The sequence below is a fragment of the Marmota flaviventris genome, chromosome 14 (assembly GCF_047511675.1).
Source record: "Marmota flaviventris isolate mMarFla1 chromosome 14, mMarFla1.hap1, whole genome shotgun sequence".
NCBI lineage: Eukaryota > Metazoa > Chordata > Mammalia > Rodentia > Sciuridae > Marmota > Marmota flaviventris.
Genome location: NC_092511.1, coordinates 86,954,343 through 86,977,092, shown reverse-complemented (window position 1 = coordinate 86,977,092; position 22,750 = coordinate 86,954,343). Strand labels below are relative to the sequence as shown.

Genomic DNA, 22,750 nt, shown 5'->3' with positions numbered 1-22,750 from the left:
TGACACACAGAATTCATAAATGAGTAGAAACGTAAGTTTATTGTTAATTCATTTATTATAGGAAAGGTCTATTCATAGTAAAAAAATAATTTATAAAAAATCTTATGTTCACTTGCTATAGTTTAAATGTGTTCCCCAAGAGTTCATGTGTTGAAAACGTGGTCCCCAGTACAGCAGTGTTGAGGTGGGACCTTTGGAAGATGACTGGGTCATGAGGGCTGTGCCTCACAGGAGTGGCTTTGTTATAAAAGTGAGCTCTCTGGCATGCTTGCTTTGTCTTGCCATGTGATGCCGTCCTCCATGTGCAGAAAGAAGGTCCTCACCAGTTGCCAGCACCATGTTCTTAAGATGTCTTAGCCTCCACCAAGAGCTAAATAAACCTCTATTCTTTATAAATTATCCAGCCTGTGGTATTCAGGTATAGCAACAGAAAATGGACTAAGATATCACTGAAAGTAGAAATATATATTGACTAGGCCACTATCCATCATATTTTTTTTGTATGCTTGTTATGAAAAATGTCCACTGTTGTTTCATGACATGGCCTCAGGTCAAAATCATGGTATCCAAGGGGAAAACGACCCTAGGAAGAAAATACATATACATATAGATAAAAGTTATACAAAAACAGCACTACAAACTAACTCATAAAATTATGTCCTACCTGCAGTTTCTTTCTTTTTCCTTTTTTTTTTTTTGCTATCAGGAATTGAGCCTGGGGCACTTAACCACTGAGCCATATCCCTAGCCCTTTTTTTTTTTTTTTTTAAAGAGAGAGAGAGAGAATTTCAATATTTATTTTTTAGTTATCAGCGGACACAACATCTTTGTTTGTATGTGGTGCTGAGGATCGAACCTGGGCTGCTCGCATGCCAGGCGAGCGTGCTACCGCTTGAGCCACATCCCCAACGCCCCCTAGCCCTTTTAATATTTTATTTAGAGATAGGATCTCGCTAAGTTGCTAAAGTTGGCTTTGAACTTGGCAATCCTCCTACCTCAGTCTTCCAAGCTGCTGGGATTATAGGCATTGCCACCATGCCTAGCTTCCTACCTGCAGTTTCTTAAAATAATCGAGTCCCCTTCCGATCTTAATCATCCATCCATTGTTGAACCTATTGAAATTAATACAGAGTATTATATTCAAGGCATTAAAATCAGACAATTATTAAAGCTGTATTGTGTTAAGTAGGAGCAAAATTTCCCCCTAACCAAGAAAACCACTTCCTCCAATGACACAAGTTCAATCTAACCTGGGGTTAATCACGGGCTCTGTTTACAATGAAACAAAAGGACCACAGAAATAATTAGCTGATTTGATTAGCTATTAAAAAATCTAACAATTAAATTAAAATTTATTCTTGAATTTCAGCTTGTTGATAAAATTTCCCTGTTCTGCTAACAAGTGGTTACCAAATATATTCAGGGAAGCTGTCAGTCAAGGGATCGAGGTGTTCTGGGGGTTTTCCCACCTGCAGATGGTGAAAGTGAGCAGGAAGAGTCCTGGACCTTTACCCCTGTTGCAACCTCAGCAACTATATTTTCATCTGTTCTGCATATTTAAGTTAATTTTCATTAAAAATAAGGGTGCCATTGCTATCATTATGAAAACCACTGTTCTAAACAGAGGGAAAATATTATAAAAATAACCGCATATACTGTTTTCTTATTGACTCAGCATACTGTTGTGTCCATCAAAATATTTACTTACCTACTTTAAGGAAAACCACACTAAATATTAATTTCATTAGAAAAAGAATTATTTCAATATCATAATACTTAATGTACCATGCAGAAAAGCAGTACTGCCTCTTCCCACATGACATAGAACATGTAAATTCAATTCAGTTAGGAAATATTATACTCACAGAACAAAGTAAGCTAAGGTTTTCCTCTTTTCAAAAGTGAAATTACTAGAACTGAGCTTTATTTGAATTTTGAATATTTAAATGTAATATTTACATGCAATTATGACATTTATTAAGAAAAATTTTAAACATATATTTCAATTGTATAAAAATAAAAATACTGTACACTAACCTAATTTCTCGGTCATGTATTGAAGAAGAGTATTCTATTTCCAACAGCACTCCATGTCTACTGAGTGACGTTTTTATTTCTTCTAGGCCATTTCTTTGTGACTCTTTCACACACCCCTGCTAAGAGCAAAAATATAATTGCTGCCTTATTTATTAATATTTTAAATTATCCCTAAGCTATACAATGAATATTGTATAGATGGATTAATATGAAAAGGTTCTATAGGTGGTCACACAGCATTAGCTGTGGACTCAGGTTATCATGTATTATGAGTTGAGTGACTTCATGCAGAAGTTGGCTGGAGTTTGGGCTTAAGAGGCCTACAAGTCTGTGGGCTCTTCCAGATTAAGATGTATCTTTCTTTTTTCTTAATTTTTTTTTAGTTGCTGATGGACCTTTATTTTTTATTTATTTATATGGGGTGCTGAGAATCAAACCCAGTGATTCACACATGCTAGGCAAGCGCTCTGCCACTGAGCCACAACCCCAGCCCCCAGATTAAGATGTATCTTTACTGTGTGTATGAAGTTTCTGAAGTCCACTCATGTGACACATTCCATGGATTAAGGTCTCTGGTTTCCAGAGAAGAGCCACCTATCATATTTGTCATGCCATCTAAACTGACCACCAGTCCCATTGCATATGATTATGCTGGGAAGAACAAAGTTCCAGAGATACAGAAGTTTTTCCAGGAATCCAATGGTGTGCACATCCACCTGAAATGAGGCCTGCTTGACTGAACGCTTTATTAGAGCTGCATGGCGGTAACTATGGGAGGGACCATCTACTGCCTGATAACCCTGTATATAATTTCACCGCCCCAAAACAGATGAGTTGGGCTGGAGAGGACTGGTTTGTCTTTTTTGGCATAAACCCTTTAAATTTTCATTTTTCATGGTTTCTGTACTTTTTTTCCTACTTTGATGGTTTACTCAACTTTTTACAAAAAAAAAAAAAGATATGAAGACAGTATTTTGGTTTGTTTATATATGTGGTCTTCAAAAGTCAGAGCTCATTTGACAGTTAAAATTGTTTATATAAATGTACACACACACACACACATATATGAGTGTTTTGTTTTGTTTTTTTGGTGGTGCTGGGATTGAACCCAGGGCCTTGTGCATGTGAGACAAGCACTCTACCAACTGAGCTATATCTCCAGCCAAAATTATTTTTTATATAAATGATGCTGTGCTCTGTGTTTTGAGCTCCTGACTTCCCTGGAGGTACTGCATGAAGGTTGCACATGGGCTCATTAATGTCCATCTGTGCTGAGGAATGCATTTTTCAGCATGGAATGCAGAAACCTTCCTGGATTTGGATGTCACCAAGGAAGGAAGATAGAATTCAAGGCCAGGCACAGGAAATGAAGGATCTGAATTAGTAGTCACTTTGGAAATTTTTTCATCTTATAGTAAAATATTAACAGAAAAATATTTGCAGCATGCCTCTGCTCATTGGACAGTTTGTTTCGAAGAATTATTTGCCTCATTCCAGATCTTTAGTGAAATTTTATGTGTAACTGTCATGCATTTATTCCACTATAGGAAAAAGAGAACAACTGTTCAGTGTTGCACCTTAGACTGGTACTTGTCTTGTTAACATCACAAATTCTCCTTTATCTTTTAAAATATTATGGCTTTACAAACCCAGAAGGCCAACAGTTGTATGTTTTATCTTATATATGAACACTAGAAAGGAAAAAAGAAAAGGGAGAGTGGGAATCTCATGAAAATTGGAGGGAGATCAGTAGAACAGAGGAAAGGGACCTGGGGTAGGGAGGAGGGAAGAGTGGAAACACTGGGGAATGCCATTGACCAAATTATATTGATATATTGTATGCTATGTACAAACATGTAACAACAAATTCCACCAGTATGTACAGCTATAATGTACCAATTAAAAATGTGGAAAAATTATGGCTTTAAATTATGACTTATTTTGAGTGAGGAATAAATACATGAATGAAAAAAAGGTTCTATTAGTTTCTATATCTGTTATAACAAGTAACTCAAGATTGTGAAGTTGTTTCGAAAACAATAGTTTTTATAAAAATAACTGTTCTTTTTCTAACATGAACATTCACAATTCCAACTTGTCTCCTTTTATGTATTTTAGTAATTATCTTTAGGTTATTCAAGTGGGGCTGCCTACTTATCCAAGTAATCCTGGAAATCATGATTATTTAGAAAAACTACTACTTAGGTCAAAATAAAAATAGAGATGCCTTCTATCAAACTGCTAATCCCAGATAAAGAGACAAAACTGCCCAAAGTGCAGACTGCATGATCACCTCCAAAACACGGAACTAACAAACTACCTAAACTAACAGAGGTTATCAAAATGGCCAAATAAGGTCAACATCCTAAAATCAACAGCATTTTTCTCAAGATATGCTATGCTTATTATTTAGATAATAAGTTCAATTTCAAGGAAATAGATCTAACCAATACAGTGCATCAAGGTTTTCCTTGATCAGACTATACCTTGTAACTGAATAAAATTAGTAAGTTAAGAAAGTTCTTCCAGATACTTACCTTATCTAGAGAGGTGAGAAGGTGAATAGTTTTTACATTACATGGTTTCTTAATAAGCATCTCACAAAATCGAAGTAAGTTATATAGCTGAAAGACAGCGAGATGGGTTATTAATAGCTAGCATAGTTATCCCTTGGTATTCTGGGGCACTGGTTTCAGTGACCCCCACCATAATAAAACCCATGGTTGTTCAAGTCCTTTATATAAAATGTTGCAGTATTTGCACAGAATATCTGCGTACCCTCCTAAATACTTTGAATCTGTAGATACTTATAATAGCATTACCTAATACAATGTAAATCCTATGTAAATAATTGTTTTACTATTTTGCTTAGGGAATAATGACAAGAAAAAAACTTGGACAGCCATCAAATTATTGGGGGTGGAGCACCAGGGTTTGAACTCAGGGGCACTCAATCACTGAGCCACATCCCCAGCCCTATTTTGTATTTTATGTAGAGACAGGGTCTCACTGAGTTGCTTAGTGCCTTGCTTTTGCTGAGGCTGGCTTTGAACTTGTGATCCTCTTGCCTCAGCTTCCAAGCCACTGAGATTACAGATGTGTGCCACCATGCCTGGCATATGTCAATTTTTTATAAAGATGTTTTCAATTTCCTTTGAATCTAGATGTGCAACCCACAAACATGGATGGCTGGTTATACATTTAAAATAACATTTCATTATAGTTTAGTGTATTTCACTTACCTGATGAATCTGTCTAATATAAGGATCTTCTATCCAAACTTCTGTAACTGTCTCATTAAGGTATTCTTTAAAAAGTGTCTCATAACTGAATCCTGTCGCATTCTCTTCTATTTTAATTTGCTTGTGATATTTTCCATCTATAAGACACAAGCTTCAGTAATATAAATTTTTATACATTTTATATTACTCATGATCAATTACAAATTAATTTTTACACTTATTCTCTCAAAAAATATTTATTGAATGTCTACTCTATTCTGTACATATTACAAGATGCTACACATACAGAGGTAAATAAGACAAACCACTCCATGAGTGATTCTATCTTCATTAAAGTAGGAAGGGGAAATTCCAGAGGTTTCTTGGAACAGGTTTCTGAGCTGGATCCTACAGAGAAAAAAGTTTATTCGAGAGAGTACTGTATGTACAAAAGCATCCCATTAGATAACTTTTTGTTACCATGGGTAAAATCACAACTAGTAGCAGCTGGTCCTCTTCAGACTTATCCTTTTTTTTTTTTTTTGGTCTTGTAATTTAATAAATTATTAAATACAAACATTAACATTAACAGGACATTCAGAAGTCTTTCTTAGCACTAAAAGATGTTGTTGTTTTATCTCTCTCTTTTTTAAATTTTTTGTGCTGGCAATTGAGTCCAGAGCCGTGTATCTGCCAATCACACTACAGAATGTTTTAAGTGGAAACTTATAGTACAACTTAATAATTCAAGTGAAAGACTGGCAATGTCACATGATCAATAGGATAATTCTACTGGTGTTACTAATTTTTGAATAAGTTATCGGAGAACTTTAAAGTTTTTAAAAAATATAACCCTACTGGTAATTTTTAACTTATGTGCTATTGCACTATACACCTTCTCTAAAGTGGTTTGGCCCCTCTGCAGAGTAGTGTTTAGAGGCACTCAGAATGGCCCATTATTTGATGTACTATTGTAGGCTTTCCTAACAAAGCCTACAAAATCAGGCTATACCCAAACCCTGGGAACAGAATTGTTTACTTTTGTACCAAGAAGATTGGGAAAGCACCAAAATCTTCCTGTGGCACATGTCCAGGTGCTGTGACACCTAAAGTTCTAATGAGACTGAAATGATAAAACAGGTCAGCAGGGTCTAAGTTGGTGTCGGGTGCTAAATGTGTCAATGAAAAGACAAGCATGCTTTCTTAATCAGGAGCAGAAATTTGTTGTGAAAGTGTTGAAAGCATAAGCACAAAGTCAGCTAAATAAAGGAAAAAAAAAAGAAGCTTTTTAAAGTCAAAAAAATAAATAAATAAAAGCTGGGCTAGGGTGTGGCTCAGTGGTAGAACACTTGCCTAGCATGTTCAAGGTCCTAGGTTCAACTCCTAGCACTATAAACAACCAACCCCCAGGCAATTCGTGCGCGCGCACGCGCGCGCACACACACACACACACACACACACAGTTATGATTTGGATTCTGTTCCAAATATTTCCACAGAGATAATGTCAGCAAATATGCATGAATTTTCAAGCCATGCTAGTCATATAAGTTATCTTAACTCAGTGCTGATGTGGTACTATATTTCATTGTTTTGGAGGTAAATTTCATTCTATATTTGAACTTATGGTGAAGAAAGTACAGTTTTATTTCCACTTAAACAGTTCAGTGGGAGTCTGCAGGATATGTCAGTATAGAACACTAGGAAGAGCTGGGCAGTGGATTGTGAGAATGTGGAGGAAAATCAACTAAGGACTGAGGACACTATTTTTGAGGGCTGCAGAACCACTGGCCCTAGACTGCACTTCAGATAAGAGTGGCAATGCCCATTTATACAGATGTCTGTAAACTGGATCTTATGAGTAGGGAATTAAAATCTCACCTCTAATCATTAGGAATACATAACTCTTGAAATATTTTGATTCACAATAAAATCGGAAAGAAGTCCCAGGAGTTTCTTTGGCTACTGTAATGATTTTAGACTTTCAAATAAAATCCGGGATCCATATTCAGTATTTCTCTGTAGTAGTTCTTAAACTGGGTTCCATACACAAGCTTCCTGGGGATCTGCACATTCCTTTTTAAAAATGGCAAAGTTCTGCAGTATGTATAGCTTTCATCAGAAGCGCAAAGGGGGAAAGCACCAAAATCTTCCCGTGGCACACGTCCAGGTAGACTTCAGGGGATTCATGCTGTGAAACCTAAAGTTCTAATGAGATTGAAATGATAAAACAGGTCAGCAGGTTCTAAGTTGGTGTTGGGTGCTAAATGTGTCAATGAAAAGACAAGCATGCTTTCTTAAAAAAAGGTTAAGATAACTCCAATACGGGGAAGAGGAAATACAGAGTAAATCTATAATCTCCCAGGCTCAAACAGTCCATACCACACAGAGGTCCAAAGGACAAAAGCCAGAAATACTGAGTAAATAGAATATATTACTGTAACTTACAGACACATTTTCTTTCTACTGTTTTTTGTTTGTTTGTTTGTTTTTTAGTGCTGGGGATTGAACTGAGGGCCTCACATATGCTAGGTTAAGGAAGCACTCTACTACCAAGCCACACCCCAGTCCTGGACACATTTTCTGAAAGTAGTCTTTTTACCTTCTTTTTCTTGATCCACATATTTCTTTATGTTTTCTGCTCTATCCATGTAGCCTGAAATTTTTTCTCTGAGAGTACGTTTTTTAGCATCATCTTTGGTCCCTATTAAAAAAAAAAAAAAAAAATCTCAAGTCTCAAAACAGTTTTTCTATTTAGTTCAAGCATTATGTCCAGTTTCCCCAAAATTTCCTATTTTAGCACTGTTTGTCTTAGTTCTAAAATATATAGATGCTAAGCTCAAATTCAGCTTGATGCAGGATATTCACTTTTAGTAAGCACCTGAAGCAGCTTTGTTTAGGAATGGGTCTCTGATGCTATCACCCACAGGAAACCAAACCTGGTGGGCTGAGAAAGATACCTTCCTACGTATTAAACCTGAGTCCAAGCACTGTTTTGTCCTAATTACCCACAAGTTTTAAATTTTAGCATAATTAAAAGATAACAAGAACTATCTTCCATAAAACCAACTTCTTTCAGACAACTTCATTTATAATTAGCTCAATTATTTTCTCAGCCACCCCACAAAAAAAAAAAAAAAACATGTTATTTTTGACCATGTTGCCAAAAAAATCTTATCTACCCCACCGAATCATTTCTGATTTCTTCTTTTCCTTCCTTCGACATTGCTTATATTTTCCATAATAGTTTCATTTTTAATTTCTCATTTTTTTATCAAACTTTATTTGAATTTTACCAATTTTTCAACTAATGTTTTCTTTCTTGGAAAAATAAGTCTGCATTTGCCCACTCAATTTAATTACTTGCCATTTGGTCTTTAGGAATGAAATATTTCTAAGTGATTTCAAAAGCTAAGCTCAGCAATATAGTAGTCTTTTCTAGTTGTACAAAAGTAGTAGTCCTTTCTTAGTCATCGTCTTTGATCAGCTGGCAATGGTAGACACTGTAGGCTACCCTTCAATCATCATGCTTTGATTTTCCAAGGTTGAAACTCTACAGTTATCTTTGATTGCCAATGAAACTTCACCCCCACATCCAATCATGTGCCAATGCTAGTAATTCAACATCTATACTGTCCCCTCCTTATCCTAATATTGATAGCATCTCTGGTTCATTCAGGCCCTATCACCTCTCCTTGGAATACCAGGAGGAACTCTCATTTGTCTGTTGGAATCCAGGGTCTATAGGCTAATATCTATCCTACACCCTTAGCATATTCAGTCATTTATTCAAGAAATAATTAGTGAGAGCTTAACTACCTTCCAGACATTGTTCTAAGCACTGGGAATACAGCGGGTAATAAAAGAGACAAAATTCTCCCCTTTAAGTGGGAAGAAAGACAACAATAAAAATAAATTGTTAAAATACATTCAATAGATTGTGATAAGTGCTATTAAATTAAAAAAAAAAAAGAAGGCAGACAGGGAGGGCTAGGATGGGGTTGTAACTTTATACTGGAGATCAGGGAAAGCCTCACAAAGGTGTTATTTGTGTAAAGGCCTGTAATAGGAGAGGGAGTGTGTCATGAAAATACATGAGAGAAAGCATATTCCTAAGAAATACTAACACTGAAATACAATTGTAATACTGTCATTCTCCTAGCCTACAGAATGAGTCCAGTGTGATCCAAAACTCTAGCTACTTTAAACTTTTATTTTTTTCTCACTCTTCCTCATACAAACGCTGAACCAAACTCAACTATTTATTGGTAAAACAAAAACAAACAATATGCCTATTCTTAGCTGAATTTCTGACCTCTGGAATTCTTTTTCCTCCAAATCCTCTACCAAACACCTCCTCTACCTTTCTATCCCCATACGACATTTACCTGTTTAAATCCTCATTGCACTTGTCTCTCTCTCCAGACACATTCTCTACATTAAAGTTATTTGCATTGAGGTCTTAACCTGTCTCTGTCATGTCCCTGTTTCTGTAATGGCTCTGGGATCAATGAAGCACATTGGAGCAGAACTCCTATGATTCTCCTGTTTCAGATTCCTACAGCAGCCAGGACTTCAGCAGGGTTCCACCTGACACTATACCATTTCTCATTTTGTGATTCAGTATAGAAGTCATGAAAGCCTTGGGCTCCACTTGTGGTACTACCATCTCCTAGTGGCAGAACTTGAAAGCTAACTACTCTTCCATGCAAGGAAATTAGAATGCCATCAACTCATGATTCATAGAACAATATTAATTATGAAACCAGACCTCACCATCATTATCGTCGTCACCATTAAATAGGCTCTACAAAGGTGTTTATAGAGTTTTGGAAAAAAAAAAAAAAAAAGGCACCAAACTTTGAAGGAAACCCTCTGCTCTCTTAAAGCTTCTGTAAACTTAAATTATAACAAGCTTCAACCAGAAAGCACCCAGGAAATCATCTTAGATCACACTGGGGCTCCTGGATTGGGGTGTAGGGGCTAGTCAATTTACTACCCAATTATTGGGTGTCTTCTATGAGTCAGGGTTGTGCTGAGAGTAAAGGAATTTTGAGTTACTTTTCAATAATGAATAACTATATAACACAAAAATTCTCATGTGTCTACCTATAACCCTGTGTATTTGTTATACCGAATTTCAGTACATCTATTTAAGAAAAAAAAAATTTACTTTTGATGTTTTAATGAAAATGTTCAAACAAAATGTTTAAACAAAAAAGCATAGTACTATAATGAACATATTAATTATCCATTATTTGGATTTTAAAAACTGTTAGCAGCTTTGCCTATTTATTTATTTATGCTGGGAATTGAACTAGGGCCTCCAGCCATGTTGGGCAAGTGCTCTATCACTGAGCTACACTCCCAGCCCCAACTTTTTTTTTTTAATATTTTTAAGTTGTTGATGGACCTTTATTTTATTTATTTGTATGTGGTGCCGAGAATCAACCCAGTGCCTGACGCATGCCAGGCAAGCGCGCCGCTGAGCCACAACCCCAGCCTCCCTAAACTTTTAAAAAAATTTTCTTGTTTAAGTAAAATTAATACTGATGTCACAATATTTCTTTCTGAAACACTTCAGTCTGCATCTCTAAATATTGACAGTTTTCAGGGGGAAAAAAATGCTTAACAAAATTAGTAATTTCAGTGTCACCGAATCCACCGAAACTTTCTTAACTGATCAAAAATGTCTTTTAAAGTTCGTTCAAACCCACCTACCATCTATCAAGGATTATATAGTAATTTTGTTATGTCTCATTAAGTCTTTTAAAATCTAGAATAGTACCCCCCCCCCCCCATTTTCATGATGACATCAATCTATCACAGACATAAAGAAGAAACCAGGGACTGGGGTTGTGGCTCAGTGGTAGCGCGCTTGCCTGGCATGCGTGAGGCACTGGGTTCGATTCTCAGCACCACGTACAAATAAATAAAATAAAGGCCCATCAACAACTAAAAAATAATAATAATACTTGAAAAAGAGAGAGAAGAAACTAGCCCATTTGTCCTGTAGACATCCCACCTTCTTATCTGTTTCCTGGTGGAAGAATCACTTTCAGGTTTCATTTCACTGCAGATAAAGCGGAAATCGAAACTTACGGTCCTTATGCCCTCCGAGGCTCACAGCTCACCTTTCAGAACCTGCAGGAGCAGGTCAATCCCCTCCTGGTAGCACAAAAGAGCTTGCTGGTACCGAGACTCCGAATCTAGTTCCACCGCCCGTTTTAGCACAGTGGCCGCAGCCGTGCTCTCCGCATCCAGCGCCACCCGGGGCTTGGCCATAATTACAAGAACTCCGCTCAGCCTACCCCGGTGAGCCGCGCTGCCCAGAAGCGGTCACGTGACGCCACGCGCCTGCGCTCTCTCCCTATGCTCATCCTACAGTGGGAGGGATTAAGGTCTGTAAATAACTTGCCCTTCCCCGGAACCAAAGGGTCGCACGCGTTGCGACGGAAAGGTTTGAGTGGCGCGCTGGGTAGTCCTTCCTGCGCTCGGTTTCCGCGGTGGGGCACCTCAGGATGCGCTGTTAGCGGGCGCTGGTGAGTCGGGAATAAGTGGTGTGAAATATTTGATTTTTCACCAAGAGCGTGTGTCTGGTAACTCTCTGTGGCGTGCGATTGATTTCTCCCTGTTCCATTTTGAGTTGGCGACTATATGGGCCCGTGCCCCAACCCCGTCTCTTTGGCTTGTGAAAAGCCATTGAGCCATTGCTGGTTCCAGGAGCCCCGGCCCGGCCCATGAGTGCTCGCTAACTCCTGGAGCTGAACCACCGAAGCTGGTCTGCTTGGGAAAGGGAATTCAAGTTTGTTTTAGCATTTTCTGTGCTTCTGCTATATTCGTAACTTATGGGCATGGGCTCCAACTGAAGATCAGTCCAGCTTAATTTTCTAAAAAAGAAGACAAAATTGCCCTATTTTTAAAGATTGTTGCATCTTAGAATGCAAACCTTTGGGAGTTGGCAGTTATTTGCCATTTTTTTTTTTTTACAACCATGTTTTTATCGTCACCTACCGAAAGTTGCTTCTGTCTTTTTTAGGCAAGAGGCAGTTATGAGGACTGCCTACTACTAGTTAGGCGCTAGTTGAGAGAAGAGAAATACATTTCTTGTCTTAAGAGATCTTGGTTTATTGAAAGGGAAATTCCGAGTTCTATATTTTTAATTAATGTTTTTCCCTCATATACTTAAATGCATGTCTCTTTTTATATTTTATCTGTGCATTATAATTATACATAATAGTGGGATTTGTTTTTATACATTCGAACATGCGCACGACATAGCATAATTTGGCCAGTGTCATTCCATGTCTTGTCTCTTTAGAAGAAGAAATCGTCTTTTAAGAGAACCACTACATGCATGGTGAATGCTTTAAAAACAAACAAAAAACAAAACAAAACTATCAGACATTACAGGACATAAAAAGAACAGTAACCCTGGTAGCCTACCCCACAGGGGTATGCTAGTTTTTGACAAGTTTCCAAAGTTTTTAAGAATAGAAAGGGTTCTCCTATCTCATAGGAAGCGTGGTATTTTCCTGTTTCTGCAGCTGTGCAAGAGAATAGTTATTATACAGTGGAAGACTGTATAATTGCTTTATAGTCCAAGAGTGCCTTATAAGAATAATCTTTACTTCATTAATATGTAACTTTGGGGGGTGAAGCTCACTGTTAGAATTCTTAGCATGTATGAGCACTCAGTGGGGGAAAAGACATAACTTTTGACTGTCACATCTGATGTCTGTAATTTCATTCAGCAAAAACATATCAAATGCCTGCAATGAGGCAGATGCTGTTTTAGGAAGAAGATTGGAATATATCTGTGAGTAAAACAAACCAGAAATAACAAAATTAAAAATGATTCTCTTTTGGAAGTAACATGGAGATAAATACTAAACAACAAAACTTACAATTATATTAAGACTCTGACATGCTATGGGGAAAATATCAAGTAGAATAGAGAGGTTGGGAGTACTAACAGTTGTATGGGTAAAATGTCAAATAATGTGACCAGGGCAGACCTCATTGAGAAAATGAGATTTGAGCCTCAAATTGAAAAAGGTGAAGGGATTAGCCTTTTTAGGATCCTTCCAGTTCAGGGGAGGATGCCTGCTTGGCTGGATGCAGGGCAAGCAAGGGGCAGCTTGTCTATTGGTTAAACAAGAGTAATTAGAGATGGAGGGAGTTAGGGTAGGGGAGTTAAGGGCTTTGTTTTTCACTGTGATTAAATGGAGAGGCACTGGAAATTTTTAAATTTTTAATACATGAGCTTTATATTTGAATAATTTTGAATTTCCAAAATAGTTGTGAAGATAGTGCAGAGTTCCTATATGTGCCACGTCCATTTCTAATCATATATTAGTATGGTACATTTATTAACACCCAGTGAACCAATATTGATACACTATTAACTAAAATCCATACTTATTTTATGCAAATTTCCTTTGTTTTGTCCAGTGTCCTTTTTATTTCCAGGGTCCCATCTAAAATACCACATTACTTTAATGATCTTATCTCCTCAGATTTTCCTTGACAAGTTTCTCATACTTTCTTTGTTTTGGATGACCTTGACAATTTTGAGGCTGTTAGTTATTTGAGGAGATACCTGTCAAGTATTTTGCACAATGTCCCTCAATTGGAGTTTGTTGTTTTTCTCTTAGAGTGGGCCTATGGGTTTGGGGGGGAAACAAACAAACAAACATGGAGGTAAAGTGCCATTCTCATTACATCATATCAAGTGTACATGCTAACAACTTTACTGTTTTCACTGTTGATGTTAATTAACGTTGATCAGCGGGGGTAGTATTTGTCGGGTTTTTCTTCTATGAAGTTATTTTCCCCTTTTCTGTACTGTACTCATTGGGAGCAAGTTACTAACCATAGCCCACAGTTAGGAGTGAATAGTTCTGCTCTACCTCCTTGTAGTGTCCTCATAAATTACATAGAATTCTTCTATACAGGACATTTGTTTGTTTTCTCTTATTAATTTATCCACTTATTTATATTGTATGGGCTTATTTATATTTTGGTTCAGGTTATAAGCCAATTATTTGCTACTCATTTTTTTTTTTTTTTGGTAGTCTTTTTTTTTTTTTTGGTCACTCTAAGATGTTCCAAACATTATCAGCCATCTCTTGAGGAGACCTGCTTCCTTTTGTTAGATAATGCTACTAGAAACCAAGGTCTGGGTGAGTTTGTTCATTGCTGCTGGGTGTTATTGATTTTAGGTTCTCTCAATTAACAAAGCTAACCCATGTATATACTTACATATATAATTATTTTCATGTCCTTCACTGCTTATGTAAAGCTAAATGTTGATTTCCAAATGAAATCCAGTATAGCCTTCCTTCTTAAGTGTGACCTCCCTCTTCAGTGGTTTTGAGCAGAGTGACGTTATTTAACAAGATAACATACAGCTGTTATGGGAAAAAGACATGAGGGGAGTTGGAATGAAGTCAGAAGGTCAGTTCAGGATTTTGTTGAAAATGAGAAAGGAAAGATTTAATAAAGTACAAAGTTAAGTGAGTAAGATTAGTATATAACCCTTAGCCTGGGAGGAATAAGTATGACAAAATAATTTAGTATTAGATTTCAGTTGCTGAGCAGTTTTCCTGAGGTCTGGCTCTTTTCAGGGACATCTTGGGTGATTCTCAACTTCCTCTACATCATAGGAAGAGTTTGAGTGTGCTAGAAACTGATGGACACTGACAACACATACCCTATCTTAGTGTATACAGTATTCGTATTAGCTTCATAATAATTTAATAATCTTATAATAATAAAAGCTACAATTTATTGAGGGTTTCTCATGCGGCAGGTACTGTTTCAAGTGCTTTATAGAATAATTTATGTGAAAGATGGGTATTATTCTCTTTTCTGGGCAAGAAATTGAAACACAATTTAAATACTCACTTTAAGATAGATACTTCATGAACCTAATCTTTCTGCTTTCAGTGTCCATCAATATAGTAGACGAACTGTTCCGTGTCTAACTAGATCAAAATGATCTTTTTACATAACAAAAGCAATGCATGTGTGTTTAGAATCATTCAAAAATACAAATAAGCAAAAGTGAGACTTTACTTCTTTTTAACAAAATTATTCTGATTTAGTGAAAGCGTATAGTACTAGGAATTAGGAGAATTGGGCTCCAGAACGCATATTCTTTTTTTTTTTTTTTTTGAGAGAGAGAGAGAGAGAGAGAATTTTAATATTTATTTTTTAGTTTTCGGCGGACACAACATCTTTTGTTTGTATGTGGTGCTGAGGATTGAATCCGGGCCGCATGCATGCCAGGTGAGCGCGTTACCGCTTGAGCCACATCCCCAGCCCAGAACACATATTCTTGATGGCTGGATGACATTGGAAAACAGATTGAACTTTCTGTTTTTCTATGACAAAGCATTCTTTATCTGCCCTCATTACTGAAGATGTTTCAAATGACAGTAAACTCCCATTTCCCCATTTTGTGAAATCAGCCAAGGCTCTAACTCATTGGACAAAAAAGGGATGTGGTTAATGTATAATTACCACCTGTGGTTTTGCTGAATCTGAATGAAACACTATAAATTAATTCTTGTTCTTATGTTAAAATAAAATTTTACTGGTAAACTTCAATCAGGTTTACAAGTAATGTGCTGATTTGTTGGTTAACACTAGAAAAGGGGGTCCTGTCCATTTCCAAGACTTATTTGACTGATAGGTCTGCTTTCTACTTTTTCACAGCTGCTGAAAAGAACAATCACTACGCTTATGGCAGGGATTTTACGCTCAGTAGTTCAGAGGCCCCCAGGCAGGCTACAGGTAAGTGTTTCTTTTCAAGAATTTTTTTGCCCCTACTCCTTAAGATTTTTTCTTTTCTAATTACAAAAACATACAGCGATGTTAAAGTCTACAAAAAACTTTTTTTGCAGAGTCCTTTTTTATATTAATTTTTAATGTTGGGGTTAATTTTGTTTGTTTATGGTTTATCTCAGTTTTCTCTTTGGAATCATAGCTAAGTGTGGTACACTTGAGTCCCAATCACTTGGGAGGCTGGGGCTGGAGGATAAGCTTGGGCCTGGGGATGAGCCTATAGGTTTGAGAACAGCCTATTGAGACCCTGTCTCAAAATCAAATTTGGAACCATAAAACAATTTTTCCTGAGAAAATTCCAATGAAAATCGACTACCGTTGATTCCCCTTGATCTGCCGTAAATTTCCTAAAGTTATAGAGATTTTTTTTCCCTTCAGTTATGAAAAGAGTACATTTTTGCCAGTATAGTGGTACACACATGTAGTTATAGCTACTTGGGAGTCTGAGGCAAGAGAATCACAATCACAATCAAAATTTTAAAAATAAAAGGGTTGAGTATGCAGCTCAGTGATAGATAAGTATATAAATAAGTATATAAATAAAGAAAAGGCAAACAAGGAAGAATATATTATTTCAATCATAGAAAATTAGAAAAATATAGAAAAAACAAGAAGAGAAACAATCTTCCAGAGACCATTAATGGTAGTAGTTTTATGTACATCTTTCATTCTTTCTTTTAGAGAGTTCAATGGTGTAGCTTAATCTTTACCTGAGGCCCCAACAAGATAGCCCTAGATATACACTGGGTCTCCATATGGATCTATATACAACTAGTTACAGATGATAACAATGTCAGTTTCTTTATATACATTATCTTAACTGCAGATTAATTCTGTGAAGTCAGTATTATTTCCTTCTTAGTACCAAGGAAATCATCCTCCAAGAGGATAAGTATCTCATTTCTCACAGTTGTAGGTAGCAGAACCAGGATTAGAAGCCCATTGTTTTTTCTACTTAACTTGTCCCCTCTGGCCTATTTTCTAGTTGTTTATGCCATCCTTGCAATAAAGGGAAGGCTGAAAAGGAATAACAGGAGTGACTTGCCAATCCACAAAGCACTTTCTATGTGAAAGGTTGCCAATTAATCCTTTTTCTTCAGTAGTCTGAGAAAAAGAGGATTGGAGGATACAGAGTAGAACAAGAGATAGGAGCTAGGAGTGATGGCATTATGAAAACCAGAAAGAAAATGGGAAACTCTTTTTTTGGATTTCTTTTACCTTTTTTCTTTTTTGGGGGGTGGGGTGGGATGGGGCATATGTGCCTTACTGGGAATTGAACCCAGGGCCTGGCACACGCTAGGCAGGTGCTTTATCACTGAGCTACATCCCAGCCCTTTTAATTAATTATTTACTTAAATTTTGAGACAGGGTCTCCCTAAGTTCCTCACACTAGCCTTGAATTTGCTATTCCTCTTGCATCAGCCTCCTGAGTAGCTGGGACTGCAGATATGTACAACCGCACCCAGCTTTTACATTGCTTTGTTGAAGGTGAATTTTTGCATATTGTCTAGAGCAAGAGTTGGTAAACAGTGACTTCTAGACCAAATTCAGCCTGTCACTTTGGCGGGTAAATTTGTGGAAACATGTCATGCCCATATTTGTCTATGACTGCTTTCACCCTATAAGGGCAGAATCAAGTCTTGGCAGTGGAGACTCTAAAGCTCCAAAGCTGGATAATAGTATATGGTTTTTCTTTTTTTTTTTTTTTTTTTTCTTTTTTCTTTTTATTTCTTAGTGATTTTTTTTTTAGAGAGAGAGAGAGAGAATTTTTTTTTTTAATATTTATTTTTTTAGTTTTCGGCGGACACATCTTTGTTTGTATGTGGTGCTGAGGATCGAACCCGGGCCGCACGCATGCCAGGCGAGCACGCTACTGCTTGAGCCACATCCCCAGCCCCAGTATATGGTTCTTCCCAGGAAAAAGTTACCAACTTGGTCAGTGGTTAGATGGGAGGTATTCATTCTGCTAGGGAGTTGAGATAAATCTTTTTAACAATTGTATGTTAGGTCAGAACAGACTAGTCACCTAAGGATTGGTGGGTGTGGCTTTCTGCACTAGACAGACTTCTAAAAAGTCAAATGTTTTATTTCGTATTTTAGACTGTGACAAAAGGTGTGGAGTCTCTCCTTGGTACAGATTGGATTCGTCACAAATTTACCAAATCAAGAATTCCAGATAAAGTAAGAACAATGCTACTGTTTCTTTCCTTCTTTTTTTTTTTTAAGTACCATGTATTAAAAGGTACCTGTTTTGAAAGCTTTTATGTTAAGTCATATGTACAGAGTTAAAACATAATAGTATTCATGTAAATTATGATTATTAAAAATAAAACTGTGTTCTGTTACTTGTGCCACTGGCCTTTGCAGGATGGGTTGTTTTGTTTTTCTGAGTGTTGTTCCTGCTTCTTGGGTTTTGGTTTTTTTTTTTTTTTTTCTTATTTGTTTATTTTTTGTATCATCGTTGTCCTGAGAAAATGGTCCTTCTTGCCCAGGCTCTCACAATGGGACTCTTCATCTTCACTTTCTATATCAGCCTTTGCTACTTTAAATCTTTCATTTTTTTCTATTAGATTTATATGTACTTATCATTCTTTAAAAAAAAAAAAAAAGCCCTTCATTGATTTTGGCTTTTGTTTTGTATTTTTGTTTGTTTTGCTTTTTAATTAATAGATGTTGTTGCATAAAGGAGTTTAGACTTATAGGAAAATTGATCAGAAAATATAGAGACTTTCTTATATATTCCCTCCCCACAACGCACAGTTTCCCTTGATACTAACATCTTCCATTGGTATACAGTTGTTGCAACTGATGAAACTACATTGATACTTTGTTAACTAAAGCTCATAGTTTACACTCCTTATGTTGTTTACTTTATGGTCAAAGATACAATGTCATATATACATTATCACTGTATAGTACAGAATTTTTCACTGCCCTAAATATTGCCTGTGCTCCACCTGCTCATCCCTTCTTCCCAACTCCCAAACCCTGGCAGCAACTGATCTTTTTACTGTTTGTTTTATCTTTTCCAGCATGTCTGTGGTTGGAATCATGCGGTGTGTAGCCTTTTCTAACTCGCTTTTTTCACTTAGCAATGTAATTTAAGGTTCCTCCATGCCTTTTCATGGCTTAATAGCTTATATCTTCTTATTGCTGAATATTTCATGGTGTGGATTTATATAGTTTATTTGTATATTCACTTACTAAAGGACATCTTGATTGCTTCCAGTTTTGACAATACTACAGGAAGTAGTACAAATACTTATGTGCAGGTCTTTGTGTGGACATAAGTGTCAACACTTTGGGTAAATGCTCAGGAGCATGGTTGCTAGATTTTATGGTAAAGACTGTATTTAGCTTTGTGAAACCTGGGGTTTTTTATTGGTTTGGATGGTTGGTTGGTTGGTTAGTTGGTTGGTTTGGGTTCTCCCATCCCCTGCATTATTTTATAGTGGTAAAATACAGAGATAAAAAGTTACTGTCTCAACTGGCCCTTTTCAATTTCAGATTTCAGAGATTTTTGATTTTGTAATATTTACATAAACTTTTCTAATTGAGTTACCCCAGTTTGCTTTGAGTTTGACAGATTCAGAGTATTTCAGATTTCAGATTTTTGGATGAATGGTGTTCATCCTATAGGGCTAATATGTTCTCTTGGCATTTGAATCGTTTAGTGTCATTTGGTTTCCTTAGGCTTTGTTCCCAGGGGTTAAACAACAAGACAAAATTCTTGCTTATGTGACATTTTTCTTAAAAGGATAAAAGTCTTAAACTCCCTTTTAGTAATCAGACAAAACTGGTAGAAATGTGCAGTTTCAGATTGAGGATTATATAAAGATTAAGGATGAGATCAGTATGGGGGGTGTGTGTGTGTGTGCGCGCGCTCGCGCGTGTGTGTATGTGTGTGTGTGTGTGTGTACACATGCCAGTACAAGCATTGTTTAAGAAAAATGGGAGGTACATAGAAACTGTGTAAGTTCAAAGTTTACCATTTATACCTTCCTTTGTAGGTATTTCAGCCTTCACCAGCAGATCATGAAAAATACGGTGGGGATCCACAGCACCCTCATAAACTACACATCGTTACCAGAATAAAAAGTACAAAAAGACGTCCATACTGGGAAAAAGATACAATAAAGATGCTTGGATTAGAAAAAGTATGCAACTATTTTAGTTATCCTCAGTGTTGTTTAAATTTGCTTTACATTTCACACTTTTTAAAATTGTCTCTTGTTTTAATGTATTACTTAATGTAACTTTTTTGTAATTTTGATCTAAACAGACTGAACCTTCAGTTTAACATTTTCTAAAAACAGAGCTATTTGCTTTTTCAGTTGATTCATAACATTATTCCTTTGTTTGTAGGCACATACCCCTCAAGTTCACAAGAATATCCCTTCTGTGAATGCAAAACTGAAAGTGGTTAAACATTTGATAAGGTTTGTTGTTCATTATCTCAGCAGTTTTAAAAAATATGTTATCTAGTGTGATTCTAAATGCCTTTTCTTCTGTCACAGAATCCAGCCCCTGAAGCTACCACAAGGACTTCCAACAGAAGAGAATATGTCTTCCACATGCCTCAAGAGCACTGGGGAGTTAGTAGTGCAGTGGCATCTAAAGCCTGTGGAGTAGAAAGCAGTTAAGTCCTGACAACATTGCAGCATCAGATTAAAAAGTGCAAATTATTTTTATTTAAAGTTGGTGAGAAAATGTTTTCATTAAAATCTTTAAAATGTATTTGAAATCCCAGTCTTCTCACTGACTGCTGATTCTTCCCTACCATATAGATTTATAAGTTTGGTTATTTAATGTTCTCCCTTTTCCCATAAGAATTTCACTCTAAAGTAGGTAAGATCAGCATTGTTGAATATCTAAATTTAGATCCTCTGACATCATACCAATTAACTTATTTTTGTGTAGAAATTATTTTCTAATTTAACTGGATTCCTCAAATTCTTTGAGTGACTCTATTTAGTCCACTTTGTATTGCTATAACAAAATCTCTGACCTTAGTTTATAAGGAAGAGAGTTTTATTTTGGTTTCAAACACTGAAAAGTCCAAGCTTGGGCAGCCACACCTGTGAGGGCCTCCTACGGTGTCATAACAAGGCAGATGATATCGTATGATCTGAGCACATGAGAGAGTGGTAAGTGGTGGAGGAGCTTGCTGAAGAAGCCAAAATGACATTAATGCTTTTGTGTAAGACAGATATTAATCCCTTCTGAGAAGTGACCCCATGACCCAGGCCCCTCCACTGAAGATCCCACCACCTCGTAAAGATCCTTTCACTTCTCAGTACCAGTACATTGGAGACTAAGCTTTCAGCACATGAACATTTGGGGAACCAACCATATCTAAACCATGACAAGCTCTTTGACTACTGTGCTATGTATTGGGGAAATACAAAGGCATGAAACATGGGGTGTTTCTGGATCCAGTAATCCAGTGCCTCAGAGTCCATAAATTCAAGTGTGGACATAGATTCATGTTGTCCCTAATTTAATGCCAAAAAAAAAAAAATTTATTTTTTAATTATAAACCTGATGTGAGGCTAAGGCAGAAGGATCAAAAGTTCCAAGTTCAGTCTGAGTGAAACTTAGACCCTGTCTCAAAATAAAATCCAAAAAAGGGCTAAAAGTGTAGCTCCATGGTAGAGCACTTGCAAAGTATGTGTGAGGCCCTGATCCCCAGCACTTTAAAACCATTTTTGAAAAATTAAATTTGGCTAAACTTTATTATTGCATTTGCATGGACAAAACATATTCAGCTGTATGTAGCTATTTTCCTAACGGAACAGTATGAAGTAAAAACATTTAGAATTAATAAAAAATAGACTTCTGTTTTCAGTTTCAAAATGGATGTTCTTTGAATTTTTAAGAAACCTCTGTCTACAGTTGGGGTTGCTAGTTAAAAGAAGAAAAAAGAGGAAGAAATCTTTTAGGGAGAATTACCTTATTTCCTTCTATTTCTGACACCTGGAGGGGTGGAGAGAAGTAAATTGTAGGGGAGGGTCAATACGGGGGAAGCCTTGGGCAGCTCAGCAGCTCATTGAAGATAAGGAGCCTCTGTTCTAGTCACCCTTTATTCTCCTTTGTCTCTTGAACATCTGGCTCAAATAATGCCAATGTGGGCATACTGTTGTCCTCTAATGTAGAAGAAGAAATCTAAATGCTAAGTTGAATATTTAGAAATGCTGTTGTTTTGAAGGAAAAAATCTTTAGAGGAAAAATCTTTAGGGCTAGTGCATTCTTTTTCCTTTTCTTTTTTTATTCTTTTTAGATATACATGATAGTAGAGTGTATTTTGATATATATATATATATATATATAGATAGATAGATAGATATAGATATAGATATATAGAGAGAATAACTTTCCATTCTAGTAGTTGTACATGATGAGGAGTTTCACTGGTCGTGTATCCATATACGACATAGGAAAGTTATGTTTGATTCATACTACTGTCTTTCTTATTCACATCCCTCCTCCCTTCCCTTCATTCCCCTTTCTCTCCTCCACTGAAATTCTATTCTGCCCTCCCCTCTTATTGTGTGTTAACATCTGCATATCAGAAAACATTGGCTTATTTCACTTAGCATGATAGTCTCCAGATACATTCATTTACCAGCAAAAGTCATGAAG

At 36.6% G+C, this 22,750-nt stretch overlaps 2 protein-coding genes and 1 pseudogene across 5 annotated transcripts; 2 read left to right on the top strand and 1 right to left on the bottom strand.

The window, feature by feature from the left end:
- Positions 1–20: 20 nt before the first annotated feature.
- On the bottom strand, positions 21–11,586 carry Mitd1 (microtubule interacting and trafficking domain containing 1). Of its 3 annotated transcripts, none has more exons than XM_027950656.2 (7): positions 11,392–11,586; positions 7,860–7,961; positions 5,280–5,416; positions 4,575–4,661; positions 2,038–2,156; positions 1,052–1,112; positions 21–583 (listed from the first exon to the last, which is right to left on the bottom strand). In XM_027950656.2, the coding sequence occupies exons 1-7, from the start codon at positions 11,540–11,542 to the stop codon at positions 488–490; spliced, it is 753 nt and encodes a 250-aa protein (XP_027806457.1). In that variant the 5' UTR covers positions 11,543–11,586; the 3' UTR covers positions 21–487. The 3 variants fall into 3 exon arrangements, with proteins under 3 accessions (XP_027806457.1, XP_027806458.1, XP_071457947.1); XM_027950657.2 differs by having other exon boundaries at positions 2,038–2,153; XM_071601846.1 differs by having other exon boundaries at positions 495–583; positions 996–1,112.
- On the top strand, positions 2,147–3,992 carry LOC114104503 (cytochrome c oxidase subunit 7A2-like, mitochondrial pseudogene; annotated as a pseudogene).
- A 106-nt stretch (positions 11,587–11,692) lies between the features above and the next one.
- Positions 11,693–20,852, top strand: Mrpl30 (mitochondrial ribosomal protein L30). Of its 2 annotated transcripts, XM_071601844.1 has the most exons (7): positions 11,753–11,799; positions 15,480–15,550; positions 15,980–16,057; positions 18,209–18,289; positions 20,119–20,265; positions 20,474–20,547; positions 20,626–20,852. In XM_071601844.1, exons 3-7 carry the CDS (start codon positions 16,007–16,009, stop codon positions 20,738–20,740), a joined length of 468 nt encoding a protein of 155 aa, XP_071457945.1. In that variant the 5' UTR covers positions 11,753–11,799; positions 15,480–15,550; positions 15,980–16,006; the 3' UTR covers positions 20,741–20,852. The 2 variants fall into 2 exon arrangements, with proteins under 2 accessions (XP_027806452.1, XP_071457945.1); XM_027950651.2 differs by lacking the exon at positions 15,480–15,550 and having other exon boundaries at positions 11,693–11,799.
- Positions 20,853–22,750: the final 1,898 nt, after the last annotated feature.

Bases quoted from the DNA above. Each gene is read 5' to 3' on its own strand.
- Mitd1 (XM_027950656.2), bottom strand. From the start codon at position 11,542: ATGGCCAAGCCCCGGGTGGCGCTGGATGCGGAGAGCACGGCTGCGGCC. The intron at 4,662-5,279 runs GTAAGTGAAATA...GCTGTCTTTCAG, and splicing joins ATATTAGACAGATTCATCAG to CTATATAACTTACTTCGATT. The intron at 2,157-4,574 runs GTAAGTATCTGG...TTTTGCTCTTAG, and splicing joins TTCTCACCTCTCTAGATAAG to CAGGGGTGTGTGAAAGAGTC.
- Mrpl30 (XM_027950651.2), top strand. From the start codon at position 16,007: ATGGCAGGGATTTTACGCTCAGTAGTTCAGAGGCCCCCAGGCAGGCTA. The intron at 16,058-18,208 runs GTAAGTGTTTCT...TTCGTATTTTAG, and splicing joins GGCCCCCAGGCAGGCTACAG to ACTGTGACAAAAGGTGTGGA. The intron at 20,548-20,625 runs GTTTGTTGTTCA...CTTCTGTCACAG, and splicing joins GTGGTTAAACATTTGATAAG to AATCCAGCCCCTGAAGCTAC.